Source organism: Elgaria multicarinata, chromosome 2 (assembly GCF_023053635.1).
Source record: "Elgaria multicarinata webbii isolate HBS135686 ecotype San Diego chromosome 2, rElgMul1.1.pri, whole genome shotgun sequence".
Lineage (NCBI taxonomy): Eukaryota > Metazoa > Chordata > Lepidosauria > Squamata > Anguidae > Elgaria > Elgaria multicarinata.
The window spans coordinates 32,117,943-32,137,157 of NC_086172.1; the positions used below are offsets into that span (position 1 = coordinate 32,117,943).

General features: G+C 42.9%; 1 protein-coding gene across 1 annotated transcript in view; it reads right to left on the bottom strand.

Annotated features, from left to right (window-relative positions):
* GLS (glutaminase) overlaps positions 1–19,215 on the bottom strand; it is a 78,299-nt gene that overhangs the window by 3,267 nt on the left and 55,817 nt on the right. The window contains exons 15-17 of the mRNA XM_063116247.1: positions 7,571–7,632; positions 1,979–2,055; positions 1,827–1,890 (exon numbers count right to left, since the gene is read on the bottom strand). Of these exons, the coding sequence (XP_062972317.1) occupies positions 1,827–1,890; positions 1,979–2,055; positions 7,571–7,632 (203 nt within the window). The remainder of the gene's footprint in view (positions 1–1,826; positions 1,891–1,978; positions 2,056–7,570; positions 7,633–19,215) is intronic.

A 19,215-nucleotide genomic window follows, 5' to 3' on the forward strand; every position in this document is an offset into this window, starting at 1 on the left:
GTTATTACCTTTAAAGCCCTACATGGTTTGGGTCCAGGCTATCTGCAGGATCACCTTTCTCATACAATCCAACCCCGCACACTCTGGTCCTCTGGGAAGGGTTTACTCCAGTCAGCCACAACTAAGCTGGTAACTGTTACCCAGAGGACCTTTTCTTCTGCCGCCTCCAGACTGTGGAATGGCCTGCTGGAGGAGATTCGTCAGCTTAAAGCTCTCTCTGAGTTTAAGACAGCTGTAAAGACAAGTCTCTTCCGGCAGGCCTACCCAGATGAATTTTAAACCCAAGAATTGTAAGATGTTGTGATAGTTATTTGAATATTGTATTGGTTTTATATACTCTTTTAACTAATTTTATGTATTATATTTTATTTAATGTTGTTCCCTGCCTCGATCCAGAGGAAGAGGCGGGTAATAAATAAATGTATTATTATTATTATTATTATTAGTAGTAGTAGTAGTAGTAGTAGTAGTAGTAGTAGGTGGTACATATTTTAAAAATGTTAGCAATGCACAACATTTGGTTATGCTAAGCAGCAAGAGCATGAAGTACAAGATTCGGGCAAGTTATTAGGCTAACAGGATGGGAGGAAATATCATGCAAACAGCAAGTTCCACATAAATCCATCCTCCGACTGGAATCCACCAGGGGAAGAGCCTTCAGCGTGGTGGTGCCCCTCCTGTGGAATTCCCTGCCTCTGGAGGTCAGGCAGGCGCCAACCTTGTACTCCTGAAAACATCTTTATCCCAAGAAGCCTTTCCTTAATATGCAGCCTTGGATCTGTTTTTGCTTCTTTAAAATTTAGTTTTAACTGTTTTATTCTGTTTTTATTTTCATTTTATCTTGTACACCGCTCCGAAATTTTTCAATGGGGAGCGGTATACAAGTATTCTAAATAATAACAATAATAAATAAGTGTGATCATCACGTTTCATAATCCACATGCAGGTTGCGTATTGCTTTCACTTCCCAGGCAGCGTGGTGTTATCTGCATATGATGTTAGCCCCATCTGACACAACCCCATGATCCTCAAGGTTGTTTTCCGTAAACAGAGGGGCTCATTCCAGAAACTTGGTTTGTTCTAGCAGAGCCTGTTCTATCCCATGATATGTACAACGTAATAAAAGTGAAGGTGAGATTCAAAATGGAGTTAATGATTCTTTTTTGGTAAACTGAGAACGTCAAAGGTAGATACTCATCTCAGCCACTTCAACAGTCGGACATTCTGGCTTCTAGGTTCACAGGGTCTCACAGCCGGATCCCTGCACAGTTAGGTGTGCATAAGCCAGGGATGGGGTACGGGGTGGCCTTCCCGATGTTGGACTCCCATGATGCCGCACCATTGGCCCTGCTTTCTAGGGCTGATGGGAGTGGCAGTCCAACAAGATCTGGAAGGCCACCTGTTCCTCACCCCTAGCCTAAGTTCAGTGAAATCAATGGGTTTTGCCACACCTAATCCAGCCTAAGAACAGGCTGCAAGTTTGTGGCTTTGTATAGGCAACGCAAACTGACAAATTATTAATATACTGGACTGCAATGTCAACTTAAAATCTACTAGCATCATTTTATTGCCTTGATCCCTTGCCACCCCCACAACATGGATATGTAGACATTTTGTTTTGTAAATAAGCCTGGAGTTAATTTCCCCCCTCCTCACTAGAATTAACAGATGGCTAGCTTAAATAGACGAGGATACTCATTAAGTTACACATCAAGTATCAACTTTTCGGTGCACAAATTCCTCAGAGGACATTGCTTGGGAAGCCAACAATAGCATAATTTAATTGCATGTTAATATTCCACGATAACTTTAGCACAAATGCTCACCTGTCTTTGGGGAAAGGGTTCACTTTGCAGGCTTCCAGCAAAAACTTAACTACTTCTACGTGACCTACAATACATATAAAGAAAGGATAATTACATATACTCATTATATTCACCATACTAAAATAATTTTGACCGTGATTCACTGCCACAACCTTCTGCAGCTGCTACGTGCAATGCTGTCCGGGAATCGTAGTCTCTCTGCTCCATATCCATACCCGACAAGGCAAACCTGGAAGGAAAGTTGGAAGAAAGAGAGAGAGAGAGAAAATCCCATCACAAATGAGGCAGAACTTAATGGGACGTTTTCCAAGCGTTGATATTTGGAACAATTGTTTTCTGGATTAAAATCGGAGGCCTTTCCCCCCTCTACACTCAAAACAAAACACAATACATGTCTTTCCTCTCTCCACTCGCTGTCCAACCATCAAGTCCCTGAACAACAAAGCAGGCATCCTACTTGTGCCTGCAAATATCCCATTTAAGATGGCTTCCTACTGTCCCCTTCACCACAGCCCCATCCCTTCCAACCTGGATGCCATGTTGGGCACACAGTCTTGATTCCTGCATTCAGCAAGAAGATGGATTTGATGGCCTTATAGGCCCCTTCCAACTCTACTATTCTATGATTTTGAATTGCCTGTCAGAAGAGACCTTAAACCACGGCTTTAACCACGGTGAATAAAAAAAAAGCCTTATTCACTGTGGTTAAAGCCATGGTTTAAGGTGTCTTCTGAACACAGCCTCGCTTTCTGGCTTAACCACTGTGGTTAAAGCTGTGGTGTAAGGTGTCTTTTGAATGGGCCCATAGTGGCTCTACCAGGGAAACTGGGGATGTGTCTCTTATTCCCTCAGGACGTTTACTTACCTACATTTTTACCTTGTTCTTTAGCCAAAGATTCATAGAAATTAATTGACAATTATTGACAATAATCGATGATGATGATTACTACTAATTATTTATAATGCTACCAGGCATTTAAGAAGAGTTAGGTGAGGGTGGGAAATCAATGCTTCCCTGCTCCATGCAGCATAGAGTCTCGGTGGATGCGTTAAATACAACAGCGTCATGTTCCAATGCAAACATCAGCCTCCTCGCATGTCACACTGCTACATACCAGCACACTACCTAGACATTACTAACTCAATGTACCAAAAACCAACAAGCTGCCTTCTGGGTTAGGCTGTGCAGAAACACAAATGTGCTGTACCCTGAGAGCAACAGACCAAGCAGACAAAATGCCTCAGATGTGAAAGATAGCCATAACGTTCGATTTTGGGGCCGTCTTGCGCTTTTCGCTTTGGGTCTTTCCAAATGGAGCCCTCCAAGTGCGACCTATCAAACGGCCCTCCTGCATAGCTATTTCCTCTTTTCCTTCCTTAATGGATTTTCTGGGATAAGAAAAAATATGGAAGACGTGATGGGGGGAATATGGGAAAGAGAAAATGGCGGCATCTCATAAAACCCAACAAGTGAGGTAGAGCAATCACACCATGCAGGCATCATCTGGAAATACCCAGTGGCCCTCAGCCAGAATAGTATTCTATGTGTCTTTGCTCTGAGAAACTCTCAAAGAAGTGCAGAGTCAATGATAACTGGTATCTCAGAAAGGAGATGATGCCAATGTCCCATGAGTACTCCGAATGAAGTGTTCTCTTGGAATTTAGTCAAATGTAGTCTGAAAGACAGATGCCTGTGGTCGAGGGCAGATTGCATATCAAGCTTGTAACAGCTTGATATGGTGCTACGGATAAGAGAAGCACATTTTACAAACATATTGACTGGACAATGTGTTTCAGTTGTCTCAGCTGCTCCACGCTAGTTATAACATGAATGAGTTTTCTTTCCCTCTTTTTTGTCACTCTGTACCTTGGCTTCCAAAGCAAGATTTATTTATTTTTGTAGCGGACAGTATCATTGGTTGTGCCCATAAACTAGAAAAGCAGGAACTTTTCCAAACAAACCAAAACTATTAACTGACCCCAGAATCGTTTGTTTTAAATGGATATTGTTGTTTTTTATGCTTTCGATGGTTTTAAATTTTTATATTTGTTTTTATTATTCACTGTTTTTCACTGTTGTAAACTGCCCAGAGAGCTTTGGCTATGGGGGCGGTATATAAATGTAATAAATAAATAAATAAATAAAATTAGCAGAGAGCATTTAATCCTGCCCTTGTAGTGTTTCTGTCATGGTTCTGTAAGCTTTAATAACTTACTATGTGCACTTAATTGATGAAAGCTTTAACGGGAATGCCTTTTAAAACCTGCACATCAACTGGAAACAGCACTAGCATTGTGGGATGGATTCCCTGTGTTCCTAACAGTGTCCTGGCTTAAAATAATTGAGCCCAAGGGGGGGGGCAGAGGTAGGGGGGAGGGACGTGTGTATCTTAACCACAATATGTTAAAAAGGGGTTCTTATTGTGAGTGATCTAGGCATATCTCTTCACTCTGCCGAGGTCAACACATTAACGAGCTCGAGGGCTCATTAATGCGAATGAAGAACAGTAGCTGACTGGGTGAAGAGCAATCAAATATCGCCAGCTTCTGTTACCCCATGAATCACCCAGTGAAACGCACAACATGTATGATGAGAGCATTGCCTGTTGGAGAAAAGTAAAAGACACCCCTTCCTTTTCTGCAAATATGGCGCAACTGCAGCCTTTGTTTCTTTCACATTTGGAGTGTGCGCGCTATCTGTTTATACGCTTGTATGTAAACTGGCTTATATGATGTACAACATTGTGTTTTTAAAGGTTTTAATCTTTGTAAACCTCCAAAAGGGCTTCGGCTACTGAGCAGTATAGAAATATGTAAGGAATAAAAGGAAATGAATATATACGTATGTAAATTCAAATGGGTTTCAAGCTAGTTACTTGGCTAAAAGCGAAGTCCGTGTGGGAAGAATGGGGAACTCGTTGGACCTGGGCCAGGCAAACTGAGGTCCTATTCAGCCAATAAATAAATAAATATAAAGGGCTCAGGGTGCCCCTCGGCCTTTCTTTGGGCTCCATCACACCAGCGTTTTATCGCACTCTCGTCATGCCTGGTTTGCGGTTTTGCAGCACAGCACTCAGATGACACCGTGCCTCTCATGGAAACTAGACAAGACTGGAGGTACGGGGGGGAGAAATAGGCAGTGATCGACTCCTACGACCTTTGGATGCTGATTTAGGTGACTTGCTAAAATTAATCTCTGTTCTAATGCAGCCATTCCCAACCTGGTGCCCTCCAGTAGCGTTGGCCAACATTCCCAGCATCCCTAGCTCTCCTGATCAAAGTCGTGTTATCTGGGGATGGTGGGAGTTGTAGTATTACACATCTGGAGGGCACCAGGTTGGGAAAGGCCGCCCTAACGGTTCAGTGAATAAGTGGTTAAGGAAATTCTACACCAACCCTTTCCCCAGCTCGTTGCCCTAGAGATGTCCTGGACTTCAACTCCCATCAGCCCTAGCTAGCATGGCCAATGATCAGGAATGCTGGGAGTTGTGGTCCAAAATATCAGGAGAGCACCAGTTTGGGTAAGGCTGTCCTACACTGTTGGACAGATGGGGGTTGCCTTCATGGCGCCACATTGCCACCGCTTTGTGGGGGGAGGAACCCATGCTTCTGCTGCTGCTGCATGGCTGTGGATAATCCCGGAGGCAGGAGGCTTTCCAGCGGCCATGCAGCTGGCCAGGCTTGCCCTCTGTCTGGCTTCCGGCAACCAATCAGAGGTCACCTTCAGCCCAAGAATGTCCTGGCTTAATGCCAGAATGAGGTCAGACAGTGGAAGAGCCGTGGTGATGTTGCTCCAGCGGAAAAAGTCAGGGTAAGTCCCTGACTTTTTTTTAACGTGGAGCTTCGCTTGAAAGCCACCGTGGTGGCAGCGGATTGGTGGCTGCATCACATAACCGACGCAGCACCACTGTGCAGCCACAGTGGGGCTTTTAAAATATATAGACAGCCCCAAGGAGCCAGAAACCAGGAAGCAGCAAGCCAAAGAGTTGGAGAGGGACAGAATTGGGAGTAGGGAGCACAGGTTGAAATGGACACTGAATTTTTGAGAAATTACGATCCTGCTTGGAAAAGAATTGGCCATGAGTGAAGAAAAGGAATTGGCCAATTCAAGTCTTCTAAAATGGAATACTTTGGGAACACTGGCTGCTGTAACAGAGACAATAAAGCCTAATCTACACCAAGCAGGATATTGCACTACGAAAGCAGTATTTAAAAGGCAGGAGCCACACCAAGCAGGATAAAGCAGTGTATGGTCTGTGTCAAAGGGCCCCAACAGTTGTTAGTGCACTTCAATACTGCTAAAAAAGCAGTAGGGTGGCTCCTGCCTTTTACTTACCCTATTTCATAGTGCAATATTCTGCTTGGTGTAAATTAGGCCTAAGTGAAGGCAGAAGGGGGAAGACAGATGCAATGTTGTTCAAGAAAGAAAGGAAGGAAGTTGTGGAAGTTTGAAGCAGACACCTGCTGTGGACATTGCTGAGTGGTTGGCCATCCATTATAACAAAACACTCCCCCATTTCAAGAGCAGTTTGAGTCCTTCTGGTTAATAAGGCAATGAAAGAAGGAATGGAATTTGATGAAGTACTTTTAAAAATTAATACACGTAGGGAGGAAACCGGCCAGAAGCATACAGGAGGGACAAGATTGACAACTGAGCCAGCATTCAATTAGCCGGCAAGCGCGTCAGCATGTGGAAGGGCCATGGCTCAGTGGGAGAGCACCTGCTGTGCATGATGCAAAAGGTCCCAGGTTCAATCCAGTGCGTCTCCAGGTAGGGCTAAGAACTACCCCTTATCAGAAAACCCTAGAGAGCCACTGCCCATTAGTGAAGACGCTAGCCAGCTAGATGGATCAGTAGAAGACAGCTCCCTGTGTTTCGTTTCAGGTGAGCAGCGGGGACAAACCTGGGCTCACATGGCAGCGTAAGAATTCTGAGTTTTCAGTTGACATGCACCTTCACTCTGAGGGTTTTATTTATTCTTGCCCAGATCTATATCTATACTAAAGATGGGGTCCTGGGCATAGACGAAATAGGACAGCCTTGTTCCATAATTCAAAGGTCTAAACTTTGCACTTTTCTATGACATAACAGTGGACCCATTCAGAAGACACCCTAAAAGCATGGTTTTAACCACGGTGAATAAAACAAAAAGCCTTATTCACTGGCCTGTTTCAGACAACATGCTAAACCATGCTGCTTAACCACAAAATGATTAAGGGAATGCATTAAGGTTAACCATTTTGTGGTTAAGCAGCATGGTTTAGCGTGTTGTCTGAAACAGGCCACTGTGGTTAAAGCCATGGTTTAAGGTGTCTTCTGAGCACGGTCCAGCTTTCTGGCTTAACCACCTTGGTTAAAGCCATGATGTAAGCTGTCTTCTGAACACAGCCTGACTTTCTGGCTTAACCACCATGGTTAAAGCTATGGTTTAAGGTGTCTTCGGAACGCGCCCAGTCACTGTTAAGGCTTTAAGGCAGGAAGGGATGGGAAAAAATTATTTAAAATATTTATAGGCCTCCTTTTATCAAGGATTGAAAAGCGGTTTACAAAAGTTAAAAACAGTAGCTACAAACATAACCACCAGCAGATGAAAAAGCCATTAAAAGCCAGACTTTACAGCTGTTAGTGTCGGTATGACATCTCTTTAGCTGATTTTTTGCTGATTTTAATAGTGTGTGTTTATATAAAAATAATTATAATGCTGCAGCATAAAGCAAACGTTTCACCACCACACTGACCATACCTTCTTAGTGCAGACACATCGCCGGTGTAGGCAGCAAACAAGAGATTTATTACAGATTTCACCTGTAAGAAAAAGAAAAGGTGATTCGTAGATTTCTTGTTTTTTCTCCTCCTTTCTCAGGAGGCTTGATAGGGAGTGAAAACATGCCCAGAACACCTGAAAATTTCCTGTTAATCTTATTGACTATGACCTTGCATCTATATACATTTGCAGCACTCCAGGTAGATCAGGGTGATTTCAAAGCAACCGAAGTGGCAGCTCTGATCCAAAATTGGTGCTCAAAAAGAATAGAAACTAACCTAAAAACTCTTTACTTCTTTAAAATAAGGATTTCAGCTTGCTTTACAACTTTATATTACCGTTTATTATTTCAATTACACTATTATTTAACATTAATACCAAAGAGAGTGAGTAAATAAAAGGAATAACCCACTGGGCTAAAAACAATGTTTACCAGAAGGTACCTGTATACAGCACATTAATGTTCAGCACACTATTCAAGCTCTTGCTATTTCACATTTTAGGCTTAGCAGTTATTTGCAACAGTCTTTCATTTTACCAAGATGCCGAGTGGAAAAGCTCAGGATTGATCGACAGCTTCTTCCCACAGTAGTTTATTTTTATTTATTTATTATATTTATATCCCACTTTTTTTCCTCCAAGGAACCCAAGGCGGTGTACATAATCCTCCTCCTCCTCCTCCTCTCCATCTTATCCTCACAACAACAACCCTGCGAGGTGGGTTGGGCTGAGTGTCTGTGACTGGCCCAAAGTCACCCAGTGGGTTTCCATGGCTGAGTTGGGACTAGAACCCGGATCTCCCGACTCCCGACACTTTAGCCACTCCGCCACACTGGCTCTCTTTGAGTTCAACTAATGTGAACTCAAATGGATTTTGAATTGGTGTCCCTCCATTCACAGAAAACTATTTTATCCAGCAGAGCATCCCTGAACAGAAGGGAGAGACCATTTTTGCATATTCCCCCTTTCTCCTGAAAGCCCCAAACCACCTCGCACACTCTTCCAAAGGGCCCCACAACCCTCTGGAGCAGGTGTGTGTGTGTGTGTGTGTGTGTGTGTGTGTGTGTGTGTACACATGCGTATGCACAGGAGCTGTAGAGGGAGCGGAGTGAACCACTGAAAACCCACTCCTCCCCTTCTGTTCATGGAAGCCTACGCTTTATCAGAGCGCTTTCCCAAAGCAAAACACAGTTGGATACAACCATTTATATGGACATGCAATCCATACATCAAGATCTGCCACAGCTCCAGGCCACACATACACACAACAGGAGACACACAGTTGTTGCTACCTGATTCTGAGGGGCAGTTATCCCCTGCTCACCTTTCTTTTCCTGTATGTCCACTTTTAAGTTGCAACTGTGCAAAAACATACATTCCAGCAGACGAGTATTTCTTCAGATCCTATGAAAGATCATTTTAGATTTGAGCTGGGGTTAGGGGGGGATGGACAAGCCCAGGGACTTGGCAGTTCTAATACCATACAAGTCTACATTCCGTTCAACTTCAGCTCGGGCCATTTTGTGCTTTCAAACACAGTCGACGTTCTGAATGGTGGTAACATCGCTTCAAGAGAAAGGGAGGTGTCTGATGCAAGCAGAGTTCTCTTCAAGTAGTTTTGTACGTTTACAGTAAGACACGATCCAGCAAAGAAATCTCTTGTGAGATGTACATATGGATGGGGAAGCCCCATCATTTGTGACTCCCATCTGGTGCCATTTGGAAACAATCTACGGAAGCCCTCTTCTTCCAGACATTCATTTAGCAGATTTCTCCAACCTGGTAACCTACAGATGTTTTTGACTACAACTCCCAGCATTCATAACCATTGACCAGGCTGGCTGGAGCTGATGGAAGCTGAAGTCCAAATCATCTGGAGGGTACCAGGTTGGGGAAGATTGCACTACGGCCTGATATGGAGAGGCTGGCCAAGTCTGGAAGGTGCCACACAGGCGAAGCATCTCCTGGCTTCCTGCATCTTCCTCAATGTAGGAAGCCAACATGTTGGAACCAAATGTTTTCATGGGCCGAGCTGCACACCCTGACATCATTCAGCTGGCAGAGGACTGGGTGGGGGAGCTCCCCTGGACCACCGCCCCAATAATGCTCCTGTCTTCCAAATGCTCCAGCACTTTTCGAGATCTCTAACTGGGACAAATGGTCCTGCAGGTTGTTGTTTTTTAAAAAGTGTATTTCTTATATTGAGTTCATGGCTCTTGATTTCCTCTTTAGCAGTATGCCTGGATGGAAACTCCTGTCTAAGAAATTGCAATGGCTTACATGTGAACAGTGTTCTCCTGGAGCAAACTGAGCACATTTGCAAGTCTCCCCCGAACGGAAGCTACAAGGATTGAGTCTCAGACCTTGCTTCTATGTGTAGGCTTTGGGCAGACCTGCCTGCTCACTCGCCCCTCTACAAAAAGCTATTTGTATTGCTGTTAAGCTGTGAAAGCATTAGCAGCATGGTCTGGACTGGGCCATTAGCAAAAAAAAAACAAAAAAAACCCACGCCCAATGCTTCATAAGCAACGAATGTTGGCACCAACTCTTCTTCCTGTCCCCTGTGAACAGAAGAATTCCAAACCATGAACAAAAGCCAAGGATGCAGGAAGCTACAGGACATGGCTGTGATACAGATATTTGCAAGACTGATGCAAAACGTGGGTTGCTTCCTTGCACGCGTAGGTAAGAGATAAGCAGTCCTTGACCATTTTGCTTAGATACAAAGACTATGAGAAATGGGCAGAGTAACACGAGAACCGAGATAACAGTGAACTCACAGGGGTCAAATGTTTCCAGCTATCCTGTTTATTAAAATAATATTTGCCCAAATAATTCAACCTTTCCTAAGCTTCTGGGATGGCAATGTGGTAGCTTTTATGGGCCTAAGAGCCCAGACAGTGAAATGTTTTGTTTCTGAAGTGTCGGAAACCTTGCTACCCTGTCATTTAACATCTCCTCCATCTCCGAGTTCATTCAGCGAAGGTCTAGGCAGCCTTCCTCAAACTGGGGCACTCCAGATGTGTTGGACTGCATCTCCCAGAATGCCCCAGACAGGAGAGCTGGCTGGGGCATTCTGGGAGTTGTAGTCCAACACATCTGGAGCACCCCAGGTTGAGGAAGGCTGGTCTAAGGCAACAAGCCCAGAATGAAGCGACTAAGCGCAAGTCATGATCACCAAAAGTTGCTCTAAACTAGAAAAAGGTGAGGTTTTAAAATCGCTCCTAAACTAATTTCCTCCCTCAAATTTCTATTCATTAATTCATCTAGAACTGAAATGTCAGCCTCAGAAAAGCAATGACGTATCAAATATGCAGTTAACGGATCGTGCAGAACAACTAAGACAGATGGTTGGTGGTGGTGGGGAGTTGCATTTACACCTCACTGGGGGGGGGGAGGAGGAAAGCACCTATAGATTCTGGGAAGGTGGCAGGTGGGTCTTCAAGAGGGCAGAAAAAAGGGTAAGTCGGCGAAGGCAAGCGGACCAATATGCTAAAGGGCAAAACTGAGGTGAGTTGAACAAAGCATTACAGGTGAAATGTGTTTACATCTAGATATTCAGCTACCGTCAATTTATTGTCTTATTTTCCCAATCCGCATCAGTGCTGTTAACCACAATGCAATAGCTTCTACACGGTTTTTTAAAAAAAACATCTGGGAAAATATGGTGCAGGATCAACGATGCTATTTTCTGTAGGAGGGTAGTATGAATAGGCTAAATTTCATCCTTCCTCCAGAAGGAGAACAACCAGGACTTGTGGAAAGTCAGTCACTCTTTTTGGTACATAGAAGGGTGTGTTTTATCCCTTTTTTCTTGGGGCATTTTTATGCATTTTAAGCAGGGCAAAAAAGCATTTTAATGCTCTTTTGCCCTACTTAAGAGAGGGGACATACATGCAGTGGCGTAGCATGGGTAGCCGGCGCCCGGGGCAAGGCAAGTATTGCGCCCCTAATCCGTGGACTTTTAGCACTCTCTGAGTCCCTTCCACCAGTCCAATATTGAACCCCTTACCGCCCCCCCAGCACATGTATTATATTTTAAGAAAATACTGATCTATTTAAAGTAAAATTAATTTAATACTAGTATACCGGCACTTACACTTATTTAAAATCGCCTGGTTTTAATATGTGCGACTTTTTCAATAACAGTATTGAAATCTACATTGAAGGGTATCTGGGGTTTAGCTTTCTCCATGCATTAAATCCACTTGGCTTTCCAAAAGAACTTTTCCCTTTGGCCTTCTGAAAAAGCATGCAAGGAAAGCAATATGCAGCAGAGTTTACAGGAGAAAACACCAACCATGTCCTTAACATAGTCTCACCATTGCCCAAATTCTTGTGGAACCAATCCTTGGGAAATGACCTGCCATCGCTGTCTTTTGGAAACAATGCATCCTTATTCTGCAGTTCCACTGTCCCTCTCTTGACAAGCTCAGTTTTCACATTATTATCCACAGTTTCTGGCCAATAGCCAATATCAGTGAAAACTTGTAGGTCAATACTCTCTGGCAGAATATTCGGCTGAGCAGAAGTAGAAGCATCCTCAGGCAAAGCTGTCTCTGCTTCTAAAGCAACAACAGGAATGTCCACTGACACTGGAGCAGGCTCCTGTGGTGCTGCTGGTGAGCCTGGTGTACTGTCAGCAGTGTTCACAAGAAACCTGTCAAGGCTTCCAGCTAGCTTAGCTTGTTGCTCCTGCTCTATCTTCCTCCTCTTCCTGCATTGTGCACCTGATTCTTTTTTATTTAGCATCATGGCTGATATGATGACCTTGATATGATAACCGATCACCTTGCAGGCTGCATTTCCTCCCAAAGGGGCCTCTCTAGGACACGCGTCACTGCTCTGTCCTCCTTCTGGATGACTTAGAAGGTAGCCAGAGCAGCAACGCGTGTGCTAGAGAGGCCCGTTTGGGAGGAAATGCAGCCTGCAAGGCCTTCCTGACCTGTGCGCAACAAGAAAAGTGCTGTAAAATGTTACGTGGCAACGTTTATTTGCCCTGTCTACACAGTTGGATCTACACAGATTTTAGTTTTTTTATTTATTATTACTACTTTTTCTTTTTGAAAATTTTGCACCCCTAAGAATTTTGCGCCCAGGGCAAACGCCCCTGAGCCCTCCCTCCCCAAGCTACACCACTGCATACATGTTTCTATATTGTGTCTGCTCCCTCCTCTTGGGCTAATAGTAGATTGGATGAGATCTAGACTGGGAAAATGGCACAGGGAAAAGATTCAACACCTCTTCACCCAGTATTGGTGTTGTGATCAAAATCAAGATCCCTGCGGCTGCTTAAAGAAAAAGAAAGCATTGAGAGATCAAACCATGGATCATATCTGTTTGGTCCTCAGTGCCAAAGTCAAGGTATTATCAATCTGTTCAGTATGTGTATTGCAGCAACAATTCAAAAGCTCTATAAATCTTGGGTTAAAATATTTAAATATTTAATTTAAATATTTAAATCAAATAATGTCCTCAGGGACAATGAAATCCAGCTACTGTTAAGAGCCCTAAGTGGATTGCTTCAAAATGTGTTCCAGGCTCATGTTTGCTCTACAGATCTATATATTATGCTTACTCTTAATTTTTTATTCAGTCGCAGCAGAGCACGTTTTTGTGTGTGCAAAAGGTTTAATCCCTCACATTTCCAGTCCGTGCTGGAAAAGGCTCTGGTCTCAAACTCTTGAAGAACCGCTGCCAGTCACTGTACACAATACTGAGCTGAATGGACCAATGGGCTGATTCAGGATTAGGCAGCTCCCAATGCTCAGGAGTTGTCAAAAACATGAGCTCCAGTCAATCAAGTTCTGCTGACTTGAACAAAGTTGGGGTTGTTGCTATTCGCCCTTTTATCAGTTCACTAACCCGAAGCGTTTTATTGCTGTCACTTTAAATGGTTTGCATTTGTGCTTAAGATATATATATAGGAAAGCCTAATGGGGCGTTCCTTTCCTCTACTCAAACTTAAATGGGCTAAGCAAGGAGAGGAAGCCAATGGAAAGATGTGCAAAACAAAACAAGATGCAGAAGACAGCAATATAACATATTAAGCTTTGCAACTGATTAGCTCCTTGGTTTTAAAATGAAAAGTTTTTCATCAGTGTTCATCTTGCCTGCCCTGGTAGTAATTCCTCTTGTTGGCAAGTCAATTTTCTTTCTATAGAGAACTGAAGCCAAAAAAAATGATGACTTGGATCAAGGCCAGTCCTGAATCCAAACTGGGATGTGAGCCTAGGCTTAAATCCACAGCATTCCACTGTGTCATCGGATTGTCAGTAAACAACTGAATGGGATATGACCCACCATGCTCGGCTGCAGATCTTCGAGACAAATTGTGCACCAGGAGGATATAGCCGTTTATATTCCTCCGGAAGGAAAAGCCTGTCTTTGCATCCACATGTTAGTAATGTGTCAGTGACGTGGTTCACACATGACAGTCCATCGTGGGTTAATTTACCTTCGAGGAGCTGCGGCGCCTGCCACCTGCCATTATGAATATACAAGCCCCAACCAAGGGTTGTTGGCTTGTCGTGCTGTGCGAATCCAGCCAACAGGGGTTATTTGAGGGTTAAATAACCTTTGCACAAACCACCATCTGTTTTAGGGTTATGCAAGTGTTGTTTAACCCTCAAATAACTCCCACCAATTGGATTCTCACAACAGGTCAGGGCTTGCATATTCATAATGGCAGACAGCATGTGCTACAGCTTCTCAAGGGTAAATCTACCCAGAATGGGCTGTTGTGTCATGCGAATTGGTGCGTAACGATCAAAAGCTCAGAGACAAATCAAAGCCCACTAGAAGTTCACAGCGGGATCTCTCCCACTGAAGAATAAGCAGGCAATGATGATGTGGACAAAGCACCAGTGGGTAAGACTATATGGCAAGGATGCCTAATATTAGGTCCCGGGTTGTTCTGGGATTCACACCCTGTTCCCCTGGCCCTTCTGCCTTTCCCTGAACGCCAATTGTTGGGTAGCTTCCCAGCTTTTGTAAAGTTTTTCCCCATTCTAAAAGGTTGAAATGTTTCTTATAAGGCTTAATTATTGGGAGTAAGAGATTTAAGCTAAGGTATGCCTGTATTCTTCATCCTGCCCCTTTTGACTTCAGCCGTGCCCCCCCGAGATATTCTCCAGAATGGAATTTGGCCCATGGGCTGAAAGGGATTCAACACTTTTGACAAAGGGAATGAAGCAAGGATAACAAGGGATGAACGGGAGAAAAGAGTTGCATGTGCTTAGGGTAGGTTTCAGTTAACGAGACCGAGTGGGTTCACACCAAAAGTGGGTTTTGTGTAGGGATCTGGAGAGAGATGGTAGCTTGTAGGTGTTCTGGGAAAGAGGTCCAAGTAGCTGCACATACTATCTTAGCTTTCACGAAGTGAAGCTGAACAATATGGGAGGATTGCCAAAAGAATTTAAAAGCAGCTTACAAAGGTAAAGTAGCATCTGGGGGTAGGGAGAGACAGTAGCACACCAATGCTAGAGCTGTGCATAGTGTGCACCAACATAGACGGGATGTTGCCCCCGCAACAAGTAAAAAAGCTGGTGAACATATTACTGCAAATAACCAAAGCAGTGGGCGTTTTCATCCACAAAATTGCTCTGATTGCCATATTGCACTGTATGTGTGTTGGGAAGGGCTGCTGTTCAGTTAAAAGAAGTGGTAATTTCAAATGTTGTTGAATGTTATCCGTATGAAGAAACATCCAGCTCCTAGGATGTCACAGAGAATTTATGATCTAGGTTTGATTCTTCCAACAAGCTGCTTGGGAGACCCCACATGAATAATTCCTAATGCTGTCAGCTAGTGGTAGCTGGTTTTCACTTAGAATGCACATTTCTCTTCCCAGTTCAAAAGGCGGCCAATTACTTCTTCACCCGGACTCTGAATTGAACTGCATACAAAAACAAATTCTGTGAATAAGTTAATTTTTCTCATTCCCTGAGAATGTCTTGCCTGAGGTCATGGCGGTTTGATTTTTGGATATAAACATGTCCTGCTTTCCTGGCAATGCTTCACTAACCCACCAAAGGAGTTCCTTCAGGTTTCTGATTAAATATAGATGAGTGGCTTTTAATTTTTGCACACAAACACTCTGAGGATGAGAGAAGCAGAACAACCCTTCCATGTAAACGTTAGATTTGTCGAGAAATTTATTGAGAAATTCTTGCTGATATCATCAAGGGAAAGCAATGATGCTTAAGTCACCAAGGGAAAGAGACCAGCATTCACCAAAGGCAGTCCTAATACTGATGACGTCTAGACCATTGCCAAAGATTGTAATATTTACAAAAGCCCTTAATTAAAGGCCATTCATCTTGAACTAAATGTGCATTCCACCACCACCACCACCACCACACTACCACCACACACACATTAAAACTTCACTATAACTCATGTAGCTTAGGATCATGGAACGCTTTCAGTTTATCTGGCATTATATTTCAAATCTTTGTACTGTTGCCAGCTTCTACTTGGTTATTATTTTTATAATGCAGTTTTAAACTTTTATATTGTATTTTATCATCTTGTATTTTATGATTTTAATTGTTGTGAACTGCCCAGAGAGCTTCAGCTATCGGCTGGTATAAAAATGAAATAAATACATACATACATATACATCAGAGGGACTCGAGATTGGGAAAGGCTGTCAAAGTATTACATTTATCTATAGTCACTAAGAAATGTGTTACCTACAAAATGGCATCTTATTTCATGTATATCCCTATTTTTCTCCAAGGAATTCAAGACAGCCTACATGGCGTTCTCATTTTATCCTCACAACAACCCTGTGAGGTAGGTTAGGCCGAGAGTTACAGACTAACCTGAAATCAGAGAGTTCATGGCCAAGTGGGTGATCCAAATCTCGAGTTTACTCGTGGCCCTTCTCTAATGACATTTAAGTAGTAGTCTTTGATATTAGCTATGTCAAATTGGCATGCGCCAGTTCATAGGCTGCCATTTGATCATACGTGCGTCAACGGGAGCTGTATTAAGGGCAAGCATCCAAAAACAAAATGTGGCAACAGCTGGTGTCCTCGTAGAGCCTTTGCACCTATTGTTAACAGGATCGGCCCTCATTAATCCAGCTCAAAGGGGGATTAACTCCAACATGCAAAAAATAGATGCCGTCTGACATGAATGAGTTTCTGGTGAACCTGGATCAGTACCCCACTGGGAGTATTTCATTTTCACAAACGCAACATTTCTCTCTGCTGCATGAGAAGCCTGTTAAATATAAAGACAAAGGCTATGCCGAAATGAGTGTGATGCTTATGTATGAAAGGACATTAAAAACAGCCTCATTCACGCTCACAACTATTCACAGGTAATACATGAGAACTGGATTCAGATAAAAAGTACAATACTATATTTAACTTCTGTATATTAACTAATCTGTGCACCGCAACATAACTTTCCATATTCTAAAACCAAGCCTTTAAAAGAGCCTGAATCGGAATGTAAGTTGATAGGATCCCATGCTCAGCCTTCAATGCTAAAATGAAACAGCCAATGCACAGTGAAAACCATTTACAAAACCCAACAGCGTTTTAAGAGACACCTCCTATGGAGATTAATTGCACATGCAGACACAGAAAGATGTCAACAAAATTATTATTATACAGGATGCTCCACAAAAGGGCAAAATTAGTAACCTAACAGATAAGAAACACCAGCACCATCTCAAACCTAGGACTTGTTAAATGGTGCAATCCTACGCACATTTAGAGAGAAAAACATGCGTTCTGTCTAAACATGAACAGGATTGTGCCCTAAATGGAGGAAGAAAAGGACAATTTTAGAGAATGGGGCAAGAGAGGCTACGGTACATTTGGACTCAAGGCAGTGATAATAAAGTTGATTTTGGTACAATACTTAGAATTTGACCAGACTTCACTGCTCTCTTTGTAGACCACCTAGACTGAGCATGGTGGGGTGGTACCCACCATGATGATTTAAAATCCAAAACCTAACCAAAACCATGCTAATTTGTATCATGTCAAAGCATATAAGCATAAAGGGATTTCATCAACACTTTAGGAATTGTTCAACTCAGGATTCATTTTCAGGATTCAGCTTGGTCTTTGCCCTCTAGGTGGAGCACAATCAAAGCTTCAAAACAGAGCCTGAAGTCCCTCCCCCTCCCAGCCAATCCTCTGCCTCCCTACAAATGCACCGGCATTAACTTTACAATGCGGTTAGTGTTGCTTTTATTTTTAGAGGCCGGCTGCAGCATTAACTTGCAAAGCTGCTTCCATGGAGTTTATTTTGAAAGCACACATGCGGAACTAACTTGAAATGATGTTCGTCTAGCATTTATTTGTGCAGCTAAAGCCAAGGCCCCACCCCCACCCCCAAAAGGTCTAATTTGCTCTCAACTACTTTAAAAGTTTTAAGCTATATAAGAAATACAACAAATTAAGTCAAAACAGATAAAGCAAAAAGCTTTTCTGACCTTCACTCAAATAGTTTCATATAAATAGGGGAATTACACTGTCTAAAGAAGTGCACAATTTCTGAAGTTCAGGAATATTTGACAGGAGGTTGACACCATAAGCATTTCCAAAAAGATCTTATAAATTATACTAAGTACTAACATCAGTAAAAGGTAACAATTTGGCTTGCTCATCCCAAGCTTCTCTTCACAACTGTTTAAGATATGTGGAAGTATGAACACAGTACTTCTTAGAGCAGCATGCAACAACAAGGGTTTGCCAATCAAAAGTAGGTGGCTTGTCTATGTGGTTTGTATAGTGATGTCTCTCTGGTGAGGGACATCACTACAAATTTTATTTATGGGAGGAAGCACACAGTGCTGCTGGTGTCTATTACACAGTTCAAAAAATTGTAAGTTATTAGGAATTAATTGCTTGTAGTGTTTGCGGCTTCAACATTTCTCATTCCTACAACTTCCAAGTAAAACAAATGAAAGATGAAGCCTAAGTAAACATGAGTATACACACTACTTGACTATCATATACTTGCATATATGCTCCAGAAAATATATGCATATGTGCCCTAAACAACTTGGGACCAGGATACCTGAGAGAGCGTCTTCTCCCCTACCAACCTGCCTGGTCACTGGTGGTTCCACATAGACCCATCCTCCGATTGGAGTCCACCAGGGGAAAAGCCTTCAGCATGGGGGGGGGGGGCTTCCTATGGAATTCCCTTGCTCTGGAGGTCAGGCAGGTGCCAACTTTGTATTCCTTTGGGCACCTCCTGAAAATGTCATTATTCCACTTCCAGGAAGCCTTTCCTTAAAGATCAGCCATGGTTCACTGTATATTTTGCTTCTTTTAAAATCTATTTTAAAGTGTTTTATTCTGTTTTTATTTTATCTTGTACACCACTCTGAAATTTTCAATGGGGAGCAGTATATAAATATTGTAAATAAATAAATAAATAAAATAATCTCTTCTGAAGTCCAAATTCTTCCTCTCCCAGGTAGGGAATAGTGACCTACAAAACACTGCCAATGTGGTTTCTCTACCACTGCAGAAAACTATTGGTCAGTTTCCAGATGTGTTCACAGAGTCATACCCCTTATACACAAACTATGTCCACACGGGGAAACGTTCTTAACTAGGCTAATTTAAAGAGAGGCAACAGCAGTTGCC